Source organism: Mytilus californianus, unplaced genomic scaffold (assembly GCF_021869535.1).
Source record: "Mytilus californianus isolate M0D057914Y unplaced genomic scaffold, xbMytCali1.0.p SCAF_6, whole genome shotgun sequence".
Lineage (NCBI taxonomy): Eukaryota > Metazoa > Mollusca > Bivalvia > Mytilida > Mytilidae > Mytilus > Mytilus californianus.
This window is the reverse complement of record NW_026262712.1, coordinates 85314336-85333814: the sequence shown is the minus strand read 5'-3', so window position 1 is coordinate 85333814 and position 19479 is coordinate 85314336. Positions and strand designations below refer to the sequence as shown.

Genomic DNA, 19479 nt, shown 5'->3' with positions numbered 1-19479 from the left:
GTATATACTTAACATTAAAAGTCCTTCTAAAAAAAAGAATAAGTAATCATAGAATTCAAAAATCCAATTCATGAGATCAAGAACAAGGCATCCTAAAATTTGAATCTGATCATTGGTTCGATATTGAATATTTGATAAACATAACTAATAACAACCGGCCAGACAATGTGTGTGGACCATCGTACCCCAAAAATATTTCTTCGAGCTAACATTAGTGTAGCATGTCAATTGTTTTTTTTTTTTTTATTATTTTCTTCTATTTAATGAAATGTTTAGAATTATCAGTTTATTAATTTCTTTATAAAAAAAAGTAGTTGTGGTATGATTGCCAATGAGTCAACTATCCTCCAGAGTTCAAATGAAGTGGATATAAGCAATTATAGGCAACCGTACAGCCTTCAACACAGAAAAAAACCCATAGGTATAGTCAGCTATGAAAAGCCCTGACATGAAAAATGTGAAACAATTCAAAGGAGAAAACTAACTGCCTATTTATAACAAAACAATTTACAAAAAAAACACCAAAAAAACAAAATGAACCAACCACAACCACTTAACTACAGGCTCCTGACTTTGGACAGGCACATAAAAAATGTGGCAAGATTAAACATGTTTGTGAGTACTCAACCCTCCGCTAACCTGGGACAGTGGTGTGACAGCACAACATGGAGAAGAAAGTATAAAAATCAGTTGCAGTTGGCTTAACCCACAAGATCGGTACAAGGCACAAAAACAATTAACATAAAACAATAGACACAAAGCACTTTTTTAGTTCATTTCATAAATGCAACGTATTATTTTCACATCTTTCTTTTGTCCTTATTCCAGCTAAAGATAAGCCTGGTAAGGGAAGTTTTATCCTCACATCGTTTAAGTGATTCTATAAAAAAAAAGTAATGACAAACCATTGATTTGGATTGTAGTCATCCAGGCTACACAATAACTTTAGAAGTGATAAAAACATACACTGTTGAAAGTGAGGAGGAGGGGGGACTAAAGAAGAGCATTTATAGTATGAGGGACGAAATTAAATGAAAAAAAATTATATTTTGGTAAAAGGACATGCAGACAAATCGATACTGAAGGGTTGATAAACTTTAAAGGAAGGAAGAAGCCTTAATTCTATATGTAACAACCTGACCATTATTCAGGTTACTGTAAATGATATGACCTGATCATTAGACTTTGAAGATGGGATCTAAGTCATTACTTTGATATCTGATAGAAACACTTCAACTTTTATGTAAATAAAACTGTGAGGATAACTAAGTAACCAATTTATGTTTTGGCAGGAAAATTTATAGGCTGTCAGTTGTAGGGTTAATTGGAGATTTGAATACCATAGAAAATCTTTTTCATCATTCAGAATTTGTTTGGCTACACAGGCACTTGTTTCTGAAAAAATACCTATATATACCTAAACATAACGTTATAAAATAACACAATATAATACATAGTGTTTTATTAAGGTATATATAAGTAATTTTTTTCATTGACAAGTTCATGGGGGTCTGCTATAATAACTAATGCTTGCTTTAGTTTTTGAAAATCTGATTAATAAAATTTTTACCAGTTTTAACACATAAAACATAAAGTCCCTGGAATTTTCTGAACATAAACTTTTTTAGCAGAAAAAACTGAGATGTTATATTGAAATGTATGTTTCAGAAAAATGAGCTTTCACTGCTTTCTTCTTTTTAGTTTATTATATTATGCTTGGCCTTAATCCAATTTGTTATAACGGCCAGATGCAATCAAGTTATACCAATTTTCTAACAAATAATGTTTGTCTTATCATTAAACAAAATAGCTTATAAATCCTTCAAGATCCATGCTTTCTACTCCTACACAGTTTTTTGAGTTAACTCGCAAGTTGAAAAAATTGACATACATGTATGCTTTTAAGTTCACTATTGTTAAGTTCATTTTTAACCAAATCATTTTTTCTGCACATGTAGAGAGATTCTTGTGACCACAAAAAAAATTGAATCACTGCAAAAAGTTGTTGAGTCAAGCCATATCATGACACTGGACTTACTTTAAGCCCAGACAATTATTTAAACTGGTTACAAAGATTTCTATATACTATTATTGAATGGTCTATATTCTTCATTTTATTTAACATTAACATGTAACTTTTTGTTGTTAATTTACTATACCTCTTTATTTTGAACCCAAGATTCTATTTAATTTGTTTTTAAAATATTTCCTTATTTGATTAGAAGACTTTCTATCTTTTGATTTTATACAGAATTATACAATAACTTTTTAGAAGACTGAAGCTTGGTCATTTTGTTTATTTGTAGATTATGCTTGAAATAGATCAGATATTTAAACCTGTTCTTCTATACATTCCTTAATGTTTTTTCTTTGTTTTTATTTACAGGAGCCAAGAAGGCGTAAGTATATGCATACTGTACCAATCTTTGTAAATCACATATCCCATTTCAGTCTTTTTCTTTTTCTAAATGTAGTAGTTACTAATTGTTTTGTTAAACTGTTCGACCTTTTATATATATATATACAGACACATATTAATTCATATTATTATTACGAGATAGAATACCATGTGATATTGATTTTAAGGTTGTGGATATTTTTTTTCAAGAGGAATGTATGCATGTATTCTTCAAATACATTGAGTTTCATTAAGATTTTTACCTTTTTCCTTGATTTTTTTTAGATTTTCTTTTGAGAATAGCACTGAAAAATTCATTTAAATGGTAGCTGGCTACATAAGCCTTTTACTGCATAAGTTTTGCTGTGCACTTCTTTGTATCCCTCTGTCAATTATATATGATATCAATAAAAATGACCATACACAATTACACACCTTTGAAGGAAGGGTATATCTTATACTTAGTAGAAAGTAAGATAAGACCATACTCAGTCATGGTCCATTGTTAGCAGATTTAATCTTATACTCAGTAGAAAGTAAGATAAGACCATACTCAGTCATGGTCCATTGTTAGCAGATTTAATCTTATACTCAGTAGAAAGTAAGATAAGACCATACTCAGTCATGGTCCATTGTTAGCAGATTTAATCTTATACTCAGTAGAAAGTAAGATAAGACCATACTCAGTCATGGGCCATTGTTAGCAGATTTAATATTGTACTCAGTAGGTAGTAAGATAAGACCATACTCAGTCATCGTCCAATGTTAGCAGGTTTAATCTTGTACTCTAGGTAGTAACGATAATACAGGAATGGAAATTGGAAGGGACCCAGTAACCCATTTTCTGTAAAATATTAGCAAGGCTACTAATTTATACCACATTTTTGCCTGATCTTATAACTCTAGGCCACCAGATATATAGGCTGGGGTTCCACTTGAAAATTTTGATTTCCATCCTTGTAATATTAGAATGACTGATGTATTCTTATGTATGACTGTCTTTTTATAGACCAGAAGGAAAAGCACCTCAATTCCTGGCTAAACCAGTCATCAAACAAGAGAAAACTAACCTTATAATGACATGTAACTTAGAAGCTAAACCACAGCCAACCATCAAATGGTTCCAGGGAACAACTGAACTGAAAAATGGGGGTCGTTATGACATCAAACTTACACCCTCACCAGGAAAATCAGATAGCTTCACTGCAACACTTAATATTAAGGTATGATAACTTTACCAGAATAGCATGTCAAACTTTTTCACTGTTGAAAAGCATCATAATACCTACATGAAGGGCATTAAAGTTGTCACAGTTTCATAATTGAACATCTAGAAAAGGTATATGGACCATGAATTGTAAGATTGAACATCTAGAAAAGGTATATGGACCATGAATTGTAAGATTGAACATCTAGAAAAGTTATATGGACCATGAATTGTAAGATTGAACATCTAGAAAAGGTATATGGACCATGAATTGTAAGATTGAACATCTAGAAAAGGTATATGGACCATGAACTGTAAGATTGGACATCCAGCTTTCAACCCAGTTCAAGTAGGGCATTTTTGAAAAGTATGGAGTAGGTGCCATATTGGTAAAAAAAAAAACCACAGCTGTTGAAATCATGATTACAAATGGGATCATACAAAAAAGTGTTAATAAATGGTCTTGGTTTTGAAAAGTGTCCTGCAAGAATTCTTTCTTTTCTAATGTACCATTATGTTAGCAAAATATTTTTATGAAGTCTTTGATAGAATGTAAGGGTTTTAATTAGTTTAATGGTAAAATACACTTAATTTTTTTTCTAAATGGTAATTAAGAAACTAAAAAGATATGTGAAATCATTAAAATTGCAAAGATGGATTTATGGCATTAACATTATGATATTAAAATAAAATTGATGAGATAGTTCAAACATATTATCTGTTTACTTTGTATGTAAATCAAAAAGAAGACGGCCATACATCAAAATAAACATGTATCATGTCTTCCTCGGATGAGTTTATTAATTTCATGCATGCTGCAGAGTTCTTTGAACATACATTTAAGCGTTTAACAAATCTGCATAGAAAATAACATTAAACAGTATGGTTGTCAATCAAATTCTGTTATTGTTTATTCCATACTGCAGGTATTTCCAATATTTTATTACAGAAATATTTGAACCTGTAAAAAATGTTTATCTACTGCTGGGTATTGCAATATATCATGAGGATATACTTAAATTTTAGTAATGCTGGCTTAAAATAAAATCATATAAAAACAAATTTGAAATATGTAACTTTAATGTTGAAACTTAATGTTCATAGGACTGAGAAAGAAGTAGACATTCTGATTCCCTGCCAAGATAAAATGCTAAGAGTTTGGATACCAGATTTGGATTCAGTTTTTTAGGTTGAGTTATTTTGTGCCTTTTGAGAAATCTTCACTTCTGGGTTGACACAATAAAAGTCAACTGTAATCTATCAAAAATTCCTCACAGTATTTTGCAGACCAAGACTCCATTTACACATGTAAAAAAGATCGATCTTTCCTGAGATCGATCTTTATTCTAACGTAAAGGGAAAAGATCAATCTTCAATCAGACTTAAAAAGTCCACCTCCAGAGGTGGTTTAAAAAAGATCAATCTTATTTGAATCGATCTTTCTTCAAGTGTAAATGCATAGATGGATCTCGATAGATCTTTCTTCGAGTGAATGTTATATTTAGATATGAAAATAAATCTGTGCATGATTGTCGGCAAAATCACACCTGTTTAAAAAAACGATGGATGGGATAAGAAAAGTAAACATAGTTTTCGCCGTTTTGGATCATTTTTCTGAATCGATAAATTTTATTTCTTTGCTGCAAATACTCATCTTCAAATGCATTAAATTGACCTTTCATTTTAAAGTGATAGTCTTCTCTCATTTTTTTGTTTAATGACAGGTTACATGTGAACCAAAGAGATAATATCAGCATACGAAATTCCAATGATCCAACTATTTTCTCCATGATTTTACAGTGTGTGATTTTCCATACGAGATGCACACATTATCATTCTATTCTATTTTACGATTGTTTGTTTACAAAATGTATAGTAATCAGGTCATAAGGGTTCTTTTTATGTTGCAGTGTAAACGCACTAGATTAAATAAAATCGATCTTGATTGCTCTTGCTTGTGCAAATATAAACTTGAACTGGTCTTTTTAAGATCGATTCAAATAAAGATCGGTTCAATTTCGTACAAGTGTAAACAGGGTCTTACAGAACTTTTAATATTTTAAGGAAACTTCTGTCCATACAATTGAGCAACCTCTAGTTTAATAGTTTAACATCATTGTATAAGCTAAATACATGCTATGAATATCTTTCTTTGGTGCATACTAGGCCTGACATGTGCATTGTTTGTGCATGTGTCAAAACACCTGTGAGCAGGTGCTTGAAAATGTGCAGTTCTGGCATTCATACAAGTATCTATAGGGTGCATTCTTAAAAATTTCAACTAAATCATTTTTATGTGTGGTTAATTACTTCATTTGACAAGCACCAGTATACTTAGATTTATTTATTTAAGACAAAAAGTGTAAAATTTAGCTCATCAGACATGTCTTATTGTAATCAAAATTGCTTGTTTGTACAGAATACAAATAACATTCAAGATTTAGTCTGTTAACATTGAACAGAATCTACAAAATAATCAACGTTCTTAATTAGTTGTAGTCAAAAATGTTAGAGCCTCCTAATCCAATATATTATGTTGGCATTAATGTTATCAAATGTTTACAAATTTTAGGTGTGTTTGAATATTTTGAGTTATTTTTGTAGTTTAAACATTTACTTAAGTTAAGTGTCATTAATTTTTTTCTCAAGTGCAAAAATGTCTATGAATTAGTATGCATTAAGAAAGTATTTTGGTTAAATTCAATGGCCAAAGCATATTATATGAAGGATGCAATAAATATACTCATAAAAGAGAAATTATTTTCATATCATTTAATTATTTATTCACCTGTTTTCTGCCTTAGAAGATGTACATTAAGATGTGATGTATGAACATGAATTTCTGAGTTTTTTGCTAAACAATAAAATGTATCATTATATTTGTTCACAATACTTTACCTAATAGACATAACACCTGTTTTTCAATAACATTTTTATGTCATATTTTCACACTGAACTGAAATAAATACCGCCTTGGATATTTCTGAAAAATTGGAATGTCTGAAACTGAAAATAAAAATGGGTGGCATACATGTATATATTTAAACATATTATCTAAATTAAGCATTCATCTTGGAAAACAAAAACATTTCATATTTTCTTCATATGATAGATTTGTTCCTATTCACCTTGCAATTTTTGTTTTAATTTGTAGTTAATTAGGAACACAATAATCTTAGTTTATAACCTTGACCTTGCTATATCTCACACTGTCCATTTCTGTAACTGATTAGTGTAGAAATGTACAGCAATTCACCCACTAATTATTTAAATATGTTTTATCAATAAGAAGTAATTTGTAGCAGTAAATAAAATTCCTCTGGTAAATGGCCTAGGGGATAAGATTTCATTATGTTAGCTTGCAGAATCTTTTTTTGGAAATAAGAGGATTGGGGGTAGGCAGGAGATCTAACCATTATATTCTACTCAAAGAATTCCTCTGTTAATGATTAATTAGATGGAAAATAGCTTAATAATGAACAAGTGGTTTCTTGAATTATATTACAATTGAAGTACAATCATGTTTCATTTAGTGTTGTAATAGATTTTATTTACAATGATTTAGTTTGTTTTTCACCATTCTATTTTAATAAGCTTCAAAACCCTTCCTTAACAAGAGGAAAAGATAATTTTTATTATTTTAAGTAATTAAATTTTGAACTGCCTTGTTGTAGTCTTTATTTAAGTTAATAAGCCAGATATTTTTATCCCCTACAAACAAAGTTTTGGGGATTATTTAGGAATCTCAATGGCCATCCATCTGTCTGCCCATGTGCCTTGTATGCAAATCTCCTAAATGACGGGATGAATATAAGTGAAACTATACAGTTGTAGAACACTGCCTGAAGATGTATACATAAAGGAATATATCTTGGTCCTACATGTTAAAGGGGGATAATAAAACTTACAATATTGCAGTATGCAGTTATGATATTGTTGGGCAGGGGTATCCTTTTGTGAGTTCACTCACAATTCTAGTTTAGAACCTGAATGTTTCCCTATTAAAATTATTATCCCAGAAAAAATAATCTAAATAAGGGAAATTAGGAAAGCACTGGATGCACATGAAGGTTTAAATTAAATTCTTCAACAGAACAGTCATTTCTTAGAACTATTTTGATACTGAAAAAATCTGATGACAATCAATATTTTAGTATTTGATCCTATATTTATATATCAAGATCAATATTCAATGTTTATATACTAATCAAAGATGGTAAAAATTATGCTTTGAAGAAAGATTCCATTATGATAAAATCTTTTATAGAATTTAAATAGAAATAAGAAGAAAAGATAGCATGTTAAAGTTATATTCTCAATAGAAACAGAAGTTACAGAAGGAGATATTTAAAATCCAAACATTACAAATAGAATCTCTCCTAGATTAAATCTAATATGCTGCCAAGAGAGATGTTCTGTTCTTTGTAATAAAATAAAATAAAATATTGAAAATTGGACAAAGATAACACAGCACTCACTTTACTTCAGTACCAAAAAGTCATTAAATTAATAGAAAAGTACATAGTTATGCAACTTAAGAGATATGGTATTGAGAAAGCATATGGATATCAAATCAATTTTGTGGAATCTTCAGTTTTCTCATTATCTTTGAGATGTTTCTTTATGCTTCAATGAATCTTTCCCAAACTAATGATAGGTTGATGCCAAGGGTGTTTTGTTTCTTATGTTATCAGTAATGTTAAATCTTAAGCTCTAGTATTTATCATATACCCTTTTAATATAAAGATCTTGACTTATAAGCATTCTTTGCTAATTTCACTTGATATAATTTAAGGAAATTAATTTGCCAACCAGATTGTATCTCTTACAAGAATTTCACAATTTTCCTTTTAGAACCTCTTTTTTCATTATAATTTTTTTGCAGGTAAATGGTAGGTAGATAACATATGTTTTACATGCCAGGTGTTAAGTTTTCAAGATATCAACATCATTAGAACTGTTTTAAAACAAAAAGTATCTGTCAAATGCCTGTTATAATTATTTCCTGCTTATCCCAGAACACTTATTGTTTAAGTTTCACATAAATATTATCTCAGAATATGGTTTTTTATAAACTAATTCTTAATTTATCTTTAGCATCTATTTGTAGCTGGTAGATAATGCATATATGCCAACTCTTTTTTTTTCTTGTTAGATAATTTATTTGCAAGTCATTAAGTTTAAAATGAAAAACAATTTTTTTCTTGTTTTTGTGGTGTTTTTTTTTCTTTAGTTGGTTTCTACTTTAACCTAATTTTAGATTAGAAAAAGTAGAGAATGCATATGACTTTAAATATTTTTATTTGAAATAAGGATATGTGGTATGATTGCCAATGAGACAACAATCCATCAAAGACCAAATGATGGAGATATTAGCAACTATAGGTCATATTAGAACTAGAACTATTCAAGAAAGGACTAAAGACGCATTTATTCAAAGTTGCATTTGTGGATCGCTTATAGTTAAGACCTGGAACCGTGATTGATTGTATTTGACTGATGTTGATTTGCTAAAGTAATATTTAGTACATTTTAGTCTGATTTGATGTGTTTCTGTATATTTTGATATAACATTTTATTATAAGCCTATGTCTTTTAGTAACTTATTTTTAAATACAAAATAGTAGTAGCATTCACCAATTTTAGAAATATTTAATAGATAACAAGTATTGAAATTTTTACTTATTCATTAATAATTCTTTTATTTAATTTTCAACCAAGTTGATGAAGTTTTAGAGTCTTAACTTTTTATAGTTGATTTGATGTTGTATGCTTCTAAACATAATTTGGTCTATTTTTAACTTTGTAGTTTCGTGTTTGTACGAACTTGTGTATATTTGTTTTAACATGTAAAGCGCTTAGAGTAATTGTAGTATTATATAATGCGCTTTAAAAATGCCTTGTAATAATAATAATAATAATAATATTAAGGCTTTCAGCAATTAGCTAAACCCATATCACATAGCAAGCTATAAAAGGCCCAGACATGACAAAATGTTAAACAACTCAATCCTTCTCACTAGTATTACCTACCTACCTACCTACCTAGTCCTTATTATGCCCGGAGGCACATAGGGCAAGGACTAGATCTTTCCACTCATCTCTGTTCTGTGCTTTCTTTTCTATTTCACCCCAGCTGATACCTACCACATCTTTTATACATTTATTTTGAGCATTGCATATATAATGTGGTCATCTAAACAAATACAGGCCTCTGTAGCTGAGTGGTCACATTAGTTATCTACATTAATCACATACCTATCAATTCTTAGGTAGTGAGTTTGATCACCACTCATAGCAAGGTGTGTATGACTCTGATTATAATTGACTAGGATTGTGACTTTTCCTGCCAAAGGTTAGTGGTTTTCTCTGGGTACTGAGGCTTCTTCCACCAATAATAACTGGCTACCATGATAAAACAAAGGGTGCTTAAAGTGGTGTTAAACACAAACAACCAATCAATCAAAGCTTTGATTGATGATTATTTGATTATTGTCAATCAAAGCTGTGATTGATGATTATTTGATTATTGTTAATCAAAGCATATACACCATATTACTGGTTAAACCAAACATCTTGACCATTTTTATACGGCCGCAAAAAATATTTTTGTGGTCGTATATTGGTATGACGTTGGCGTTGTCGTCGTCGTTGTCGTCGTCATCCGAAGACACATTGGTTTTCACACTCTTACTTTAGTTTAAGTGAATGGATCTCTATGAAATTTTACCACAAGGTTCAATACCACAAAAGGAAGGTTGGGATTGATTTTGGGGGTTATGGTACCAACAGTTAAGGAATAAGGGGCCAAAAAGGGGCCAAAAATAAGCATTTTTGTAACTTCCAGACATAACTTGTGTGTTAGTGTATGGATCTCTCTGACATTGTACCACAAGGTTCCATATCACAAAGGGAATGCTGGGATTGATTTTGGGGATAATTGCATCAAAATTTTAGGAATAAGGGTCCAAAAAAGGGGCAAAAAACAAGCATTTTTCTAGTTTCATGACAATAACTTGTGTGTAAGTCTATGGATCTTTCTGAAATTGTACTACAAGGTTCCATATCACAAAGGGAAACCTGGAATTGAGTTTGGGGGTAATTGCCCAAAATGTTAGGAATAAGGGGCCAAAAAGGGGCAAAAATAAGCATTTTTCTAGTTTCCAGACAATAACTTGTGTTCAAGTGTATGGATCTCTCTCAAATTGTACTGCAAGGTACCATACCACAAAGGGAAGGCTGGGATTGATTTTGGGGATAATTGCCCCAAAATTTTAGGAATTAGGGGCCAAAAAGGGGCAAAAAAACAAGCATTTTTGTCGAGCCTTCGACTTTTGTCGAAAAAGCGAGACATAGCGATCCTACATTCCGTCGGCGTCGTCGTCGTCGTCGTCGTCGGCGGCGGCGGCGTCCACAAATATTCACTCTGTGGTTAAAGTTTTTGAAATTTTAATAACTTTCTTAAACTATCCTGGATTTCTACCAAACTTGGACAGAAGCTTGTTTATGATCATAAGATTATATTCAAAAGTAAATTTTGTAAAAAAAAAATTCCATTTTTTCCGTATTTTACTTGTAAGTGGACTTAGTTTTTCTGCCAGTTAACATTACATTCACTCTGTGGTTAAAGTTTTTAAAATTTCAATAACTTTCTTAAACTATCCTAGATTTCTACCAAACTTGGAAAGAAGCTTGTTTATGATCATAAGATAGTATCCAGAAGTAAATTTTGTAAAAAAAAAAATCCATTTTTCCGTATTTTACTTATAAATGGACTTAAGTTTTTCTGCCAGGAAACATTACATTCACTCTGTGGTTAAAGTTTTTGAAATTTTAATAACTTTCTTAAACTATCCTGGATTTATACCAAACTTGGAAAGAAGCTTGTTTATGATCATAAGATAGTATCCAGAAGTAAATTTTGTAAAAAAAAAATTCCATTTTTCCGTATTTTACTTATAAATGGACTTAGTTTTTCTGCCAGTTAACATTACATTCACTCTGTGGTTAAAGTTTTTAAAATTTTAACAACTTTCTTAAACTATCCTGGATTTGTACCACACTTGGACAGAAGCTTGTTTATGATCAAAAGCTAGTATCTAGAAGGAAATTTTGATAAAATTTTGTTCCATTTTTTCTGTATTTTACTTATAAATGGACTTAGTTTTTCTTCCAGTCAACATTACATACATTCTGCAGTTTAAGTTTTTAAAACATTTATTAGATTAATAAATTATCCTGGATTTTTACCAAACTTGGACAGAAGCTACTTACAATCAAAACATAGTATAGAGGGGAATATTTTTATTAATTTTTTTCCTCATTTTTGTTGAGCCTGCGATTAACACCAAAAGTAGGCGAGACACTGGGTTCCGCGGAACCCTTACGAATTTTTCTAGTTTCAGGACAATAACTTGTGTGTAAGTGTATGGATCTTTATGAAATTGTACAACAAGGTTCCATATCACAAAGGGAAAGCTGGGTTTGAGTTTGGGGGTAATTGCCCTAAACGTTTAGGAATTTAGGGCCAAAAAGGGGAAAAAAAACCCAAGCATTTTTCTAGTTTCCAGACAATAACTTGTGTTCAAGTGTACGGATCTCTCTGAAATTGTACTGCAAGGCACCATACATTGTAACACAAAGGGAAGGCTGGGATTTAGTTTGGGGGGTGATGAATCATAAGGGGGTTCAAAAAATTTGAGGGGGGATTTTTCCCCCTTTTTTTTCTTTAAAATTTTAGATTTTAAATTGGTTATTTCTGATTTATATATAAAAGCAAATAATAATGATATGGTTTGAATAGGTAAATTAAAATTTTTTAAGTTCTTAGACCACATTCATTCTGTGTCAGAAACCTATGCTGTGTCAAATATTTAATCACAATCCAAATTCAGTGCTGTATCAAGCTTGAATGTTGTGTCCATACTTGCCCCAACTGTTCAGGGTTCAACCTCTGCAGTCGTATCAAGCTGCGCCCAGCGGAGCATTTTATTCATTTCTCTGTTTATAAATAAAGCAGTTTTTGTCTCGCCTTGACGGAGTCAAAAAGCGAGACATAGGTATGCTGTTTCCGGCGGTGGCGGCGGCGGTGGCGGCAACAATGTATTAGTTTATGATTAGGTCTAGTTTATGGTGAACCACTAGTGGTAGGTCAATGATATTTGGTATGCAGTTGTATTAGCATTGGCACATCTCATTACCATGGAGATTATTTGGCCCTGCCCCCTCAGTCATGGTCTATTGACTTCTAAACTTTGCTTAGTTTACAGGTATTAGTTTGTGATTAGGTCAGTTTAAGATGAACCACTAATGTTAAGTCAATGATATTTTGTATGCGAATGTATTGGCATTTGCAAGTTTCATTTCCATGGAAATTATATAACCCCACCCCCTCATTATGGTTCATTGACTTTGAAACTTTTACATAGTTTACAAGTTAATGTTTGTGTTTAGATTTGTTTAAAGGGAACAACTTATGAAAAGTGAATGGTATTTGGTATGCAGTTGTATTAGCATTGGCACATCTGATTCCCATGGAGATTGTTTAGCCCTGTACCTTCAGTCATGGTTCATTGACTTTGAATATTTGCATAACTTACATGTTAAATTATTGCTATTATAATTTCAACATTTGCATTATCAAAATAACAAATAGGCGAGACATATCTCTGTGTTAACAGTTTATAGTACATGTTTTTACTAGGTACCATTAATATTTTCATTATTCATTGATGATATCTGCAATGTGCATACATCCAACCTTAAAATGGTTAAATCTCTTGTCAGAAACAAGAGGATTTTCTTACTCTTTATTGCTGGCATCGAGGCAAGAATATGTTGCATTGAGTAAAATTTTCTATTGGTATAGACAGTGCCTACTTGTTTTGTCAGCTATAATAATACAAATGCCAAGGTGAAAGCAAAAATAAGTTTACCAAAATATCAAAATTATGCAGATTTTACATAATTCTTATTACATTTGAAGTATTATTGGCAGTAAATTCTAAATAAGTTGCTCCCTAAGTACCGTTTAATCTTATCATTACATTGATCTTTATTGAGAAAACTTTAATTTGATGTAAAAATGTCAGAATATTTTATTATGCTTTTTATACTCTTTTTCCAAAATTTATTGACTTTTTATGAATTTTTTTATAGCGCATCAAATATTGATTTGATAAATGGGCACTACAAAGAAAAGTTTTAGGGGCTTATTTGGTTAGAGATGACACAAATCTAAAGATGTTGAATTAAGGACCCATAGACTAGTGGGTTATGCTTTTGTTATATCAACATCAAAAGTTGGTTCAAAAATAAACTAACCGGTTTATTTTGTATTGTTTGATATAGATAGGGTATCTTATGAACAAGGAATGTGTTGTTAAATTTAACCCTGTTACCTAGAAGGAGCAGATAAAAGTTCATTGGCTTTTCATTTTATTGAAAATTACATGGCATAAATTGCTCTTGTTCCTTTATTTAGATTACTACTGTTATTTATGTACAAATGTTTTGGCTGCTTGGTATCTTTTCAAGTTTATTTTTAACATTTAAGAGAGGTGACATTTTATACCGATTTTTTTTTTTTTATAAACAGCTTTTAATGACTCCAGTTTAAAATTATTCAGTGATAAGAGGAATGGTTTTGGTAAAAATAAAAAACATGTTAATTACAGTGTATTTAAATATTTTTATACCGTTTGATTTATTGTGGCTTATGATGACACTATCTCTAAATACTAAAAAATTGTTCTGACTTATTTGAATCTTTTCAAATGTATATTAAGCAGATATATTCTTATAAAATTTGTTTGAAAAGAATGATTGATTAATTGATGGTGGTTTAAATTCTTTTCAACATGCATGGACTATACTGAGAACAATTTTTTTCAAAATAACTTTAAGTAAAATGAATATTATTTAAAAAAGTATATGGGTGTCTGTGTTATGAAGGGATAAAACTACATTGAGGAAGGGATATGGAAAACATACAGTTTAGTCCAGTGGTTAATTTACAGTTGCTTCCCAACCTCAATGTGCAGTTATAAAAACTACCCCATAGGTAAATTGGATGAATAATTTCATAGGTTTAGAAAGTTTCTAAAGAATTCCTCTTCCAAAAATAATTATCCCTGTTAAGTTATGTATGTATATAATGAAAGAGCATTAAAATTAAACTTAAGTAAGTTATGTATTTGTTCTTTCTTTTTTTAACAGGACCCCAAACCAACAGATGGAGGATCATTTAAGTGTACAGCTAGTAATGACTTTGGAGAATCAAATGCAAACATCACTCTTAACTTCCAAGGTATGAACAAAAATTATAAACTTTTGATATATTTTGAATTGCCTAGGAAATTGCATTTATTTTTTTAATTTATTGTAGTATCAATCGTAGATATGTATGTAAACTTGTAGGCAGAAGTAATAGACAGTATTGCTAGATGAATAATCAAACATTTAGATATTTTATTTTCGTTAATGGACAGAATACAGTACAATTTCTTATTGCATAATCGTTACATAACTGCTATTTGATAAAAGTGGAAGCAAATTATATGGTCTGTTAACTGAAAACATGAAACAAAAAGCAATACTTTGAAGCTAATGTAATGATGTAATACCTTTATTTGTAACGTCATAACATTGAGTAATCAGGTTTTATGTACTTTCATTTTCAAAATTAGACCAGTCTACTTTCATTTTCAAAATTAGACCAGTCTACTTTCATTTTCAAAATCAGACCAGTCTACTTTCATTTTATGCATAATTAATGTATTCAATTATTTTGAAAGAAATAATTCAGTTAATGCATGTATTCAATTAATTGACACAAATAAATGACATATCAGCATGTATTTACAGTAAAATTAGTTCTATTGTATTAGAACAAATGTGTCAGTTCTAGTTTTAGATGAATTTTGATGGATCATTGAAAGCTAAGAAATATGCAATTGCTTATATGTATATTTGGTTTGCCATATTTTGTCATTGGGAACTATTGGTTGGTCATGCTTACGATATTATAAACTTTACAAAATGTAATATTTATCATAAGAGTTACCAACTATGACTGAATTTTTGTTGTCTCTGAAACTTTTACTTCCTCTGCTGATAAAATATGGTCAAGCATATAAATGTGTGAAAAATATCAACATCCCCAATGTTATGTATATACCATTTTATATCATGATTTTAATTGTTTTCTTATTTGCAGTTGTTAAGAAAATTTTCGTTATACAAGTATTTAGATACGAAAATTTTCATCTTGGTGAAAATGGTGAGACGATTTGTTGTGACTAACCTACCAGAATGCATCTGTCATTCTGATCAATGTGCCTTTATAAACCTGTCATCTTTCAAAGCTGTCACATGTTGACCAATTTTCTCTTTTTAACCAAAAGATAGTTAAAATATTAAAATATAAAAGCATACAGCAACAAATCTTTAATTTTCACCTGATACTTCGTAGAGAGAAAAAAATCATTTGATTTTTATAGACAGGTTAGGAAAAGCTAAAATAATGAGATTTTTTTTCTCTCTTTATTCGTGGCATCAAACAATTCATATGATAAATACTCCGTCAGGTCATTACTATAAATACATTATATGGTTTCTACACATGTGGCAGTTTACTCCTCCTACGATTATTTTAAGTTGTAAAACATTTACTCCTACTTCTGCTAGTAGAATAGCATTTTTTGTTCGAAGATGTTCACCATATCCTGATTACATCTTCATTTCACAAGATTTGAGCCTTCCAACCTCATCAAATTTATTACATGGCCTATTTACCCAAATATACATTAACCTTTTTCAAAACCAATTCAACAAACTGGCATCCTCTATCACTGAAGTAGAAGTGATAGTTCAATTTCACAGCTCAACAAACCAACTGTAAGGAAAAAATTGTTTTAAATGCTTATTTTATAAAATGAAAGAGCTTTCTTTTATATTGTTTCATATTTTGGTTTCGCTGTTTATTTTTGGCTTGAATTATTTCTTTATGTTAACAGACATGTTAGAACCTTCATTCTTGTATGGCTTTGCAAAATAATGTTCATCAAATTATTTGACATACACAATTGATAAATTCATTCATTACTTTCAGGATGAAAGGTATTCATAAGCTCAAACTTGAAATGAGGACTAGAAACTTACTTTTAAGTCTGCTTAATTATTTTGAAAAAGCAGACTTCAATTTCTAACGATCTTTATGATTAAAGAATTAGCTGAAACTATGGTATAGTTACCATGTGTAAATATATACATGTCCTAGACAACCACTTCAGGTTTGAGCAACTAATATTCTACTCTGTACTTTTCAAGTGATTCACAGCTATTCTATTCCATATTTACCTTTAAGGTGCTGAACAGAAAGATAAACCAACCGAAGAAAAAGAAAAACCAGCTCCACCAAAACCAGCTGAAGAAAAAGAAAAACCTGCACCACCAAAACCTGCAGGGACTGCTCCAACCTTTACAGAAAAACCAATTATCAAACAAGAAGGAAAGAATTTGATTGTACATTGTAAATGTAAAGCTAATCCTAAACCTACCTTTACATGGTATAAAAGTGGTCTCCCTTTGAAGGAGACATTCAGAATCAAAACCAGAGTGGATGGAAAGGGAGATGACTATGATACATTTTTGGATCTCATTGTAAGTATTTGTTATCTCCCCTTGTACATTTAGTAATTCTTGATTGTGTTTTCAGTAATAAACTGATTAAAGCCATGGTAAAGACTTTTATTAAAATGTTATTGTTAAATAGTGTTAATCACCATCCAGTTGTACTTCCAGTTGATTCCTATATTTTAGCATTGCACAGGGTTGTCTTGACACTTGGCCATGTACTGACACCCTTACATGGACCTGTTAGTTAATTTTTAACCTTGCTGGAAATTTTTGTCCATTTCCAATAGTATCCACCTTTATAACAGACTGTATATTATTTCAAACTAGATACTATTAGGAGATAGCAGGGAAATACAATTTTCCTCAATCCAAAAATATTGGTACCCATGAAAATAAATGAATCCACTGTATGCTATTCATGGATGTAACTAACATTATGCTGTTATTCATTTCAGAATGTCACTAAGAATGATGGAGCTGAATACAAAGTTGTAGCCAAGAATGCACATGGAGAAGGAAATGCTACCATCACTGTTAATATGGATGAACCTCCTAAGTAGGTTTGGGTAATTCCTATTAGCAAAGTCTGTTCAATACCCGACTTCATTGTTGAAGGCCGTACGGTGACCTATAGTTGTTAATTTCTGTGTCATTTGGTCTATTGTGGAGAGTTGTCTCATTGGCAATCATACCACATCTTCTTTTTATATTTAGTCATTGTGGATTTACTGATTTATATATATATGATAATACTTGGAACTGTTGTTCACAGCATTTAATTGAAAATAACACATTATACATTTTGTATGTTAAAGCGTCACCAAGAACGTTGAAACCTAAACATGAGAAAGCCATGGATGTATAAAAGTACATAAAAATATTAGGAGCTATATGACCAAAAAGGGACCTTAAAGGAATAACCAAATCCATCTAAGATCAACTTTGCCGGAGGAGTTGGAACCTTAGGTTCTTGATATTTATGGAATTTTAGAATTGTCAGTTTGACATCATGTCATTTTTGGAGCACCCATTAATGTGTTAAAATTTAACCTTAATTAAATGTAAAACATAACTGTTTGACTTATGTGGGTTTAATGAATTTTGAAATATAACTGCAGTGAAGCAAGGAAATATGTACTGTAAAAAAACTGGTTTTAATTATAAGATATACTTCAAGAATATTATGACTTCCTCTCGATCTTTGAATTACAAGCAATTTACCAATTGCTATTCAATTATTTATCAATTAGTTCTGTCAATTGATTTCAGTAAAACTGCTTTTTTTATACTTTTTTTTTTTTATCTAGGGTAAAAATAGATCTTATTCTAACCAAGGAAATACTCGTGCTGGACAAGGGGAGATAATCAAGTATTATTTTGGTCTTTCAGATGTGCATACATTTTAAGATTATCTTTGCAGTATTTTTAACATTAAATTAACATAAAGAAGAGTAATAGACAGTTGTTTTAGCTTTAGGTTATAACTTGTACACACATTTAGATGCTAGTTAAGGGTATGGTTAAACTGTTGTGATTTTGGTGTTTTTAATTTTTTAGAGCTGCAGAGCCACCACCCCAGTTTCAAGGTTTACCACAAGTAACATTGGAAGAAGGAGGAAAAAGATTAGTCATTACACAAAAAGTTAAATGTAAGACCAAACCAACATCCATGTGGTACTTCTTAAATAAACCAATCAAACATGGGGGAAAATATTTCCTTGAAATATCTCAAGACAGAGATACCTACAATGTTGTATGTGAAGTTTTAAATGTAAGTAGTGTATTGTTTATTATTTAAATTATCCTATTCTTTCCCCACATATTGAGAAAAAAGATTATCACTTAAGGAATCTCTACCTCTACTAACCAAATGATATCTTGGAAGACAGCATAATTTACATAATGAAAAGCTTTAATTTGAAACTCCAATAATTTTATGCTTTGTGAAGTATATATAGATGAGCAGGGATTTTTTCAAGGTTAATGCCAGTGTGATAAGACACCATTAAATGTTATCAATTAATCAAATAAAAGCATCAATACTATAAAAATTTTGGAGAAAATCATTTATAGCAAATTTCCATTAATCCAATGTTTGTCAATATATTCTGCAATTTTACACTTCAGCCTAAAGATTTAGACTCTGGTGAATACAAGTTTAGCATTAAAACACCTGGAGGAGAAGGATCAGGGTCAGCTAGAGTTGACCTCAAAGGTTTGTATCAATTGTCTTTTT

General features: G+C 30.6%; 1 protein-coding gene across 12 annotated transcripts in view; it reads left to right on the top strand.

Annotated features, from left to right (window-relative positions):
• Positions 1 to 19479, top strand: part of LOC127706501 (twitchin-like) — a 161582-nt gene that overhangs the window by 25099 nt on the left and 117004 nt on the right. For 10 of the 12 annotated variants that reach the window (XM_052211158.1, XM_052211157.1, XM_052211154.1 and 7 more), the window contains exons 7-15: positions 829 to 843; positions 2387 to 2399; positions 3408 to 3621; positions 14823 to 14913; positions 15823 to 15885; positions 16972 to 17267; positions 17699 to 17799; positions 18801 to 19014; positions 19371 to 19458. In XM_052211158.1, the coding sequence (XP_052067118.1) occupies positions 829 to 843; positions 2387 to 2399; positions 3408 to 3621; positions 14823 to 14913; positions 15823 to 15885; positions 16972 to 17267; positions 17699 to 17799; positions 18801 to 19014; positions 19371 to 19458 (1095 nt within the window). The remainder of the gene's footprint in view (positions 1 to 828; positions 844 to 2386; positions 2400 to 3407; positions 3622 to 14822; positions 14914 to 15822; positions 15886 to 16971; positions 17268 to 17698; positions 17800 to 18800; positions 19015 to 19370; positions 19459 to 19479) is intronic. The other 2 variants (XM_052211152.1, XM_052211156.1) reach the window with 2 other exon arrangements.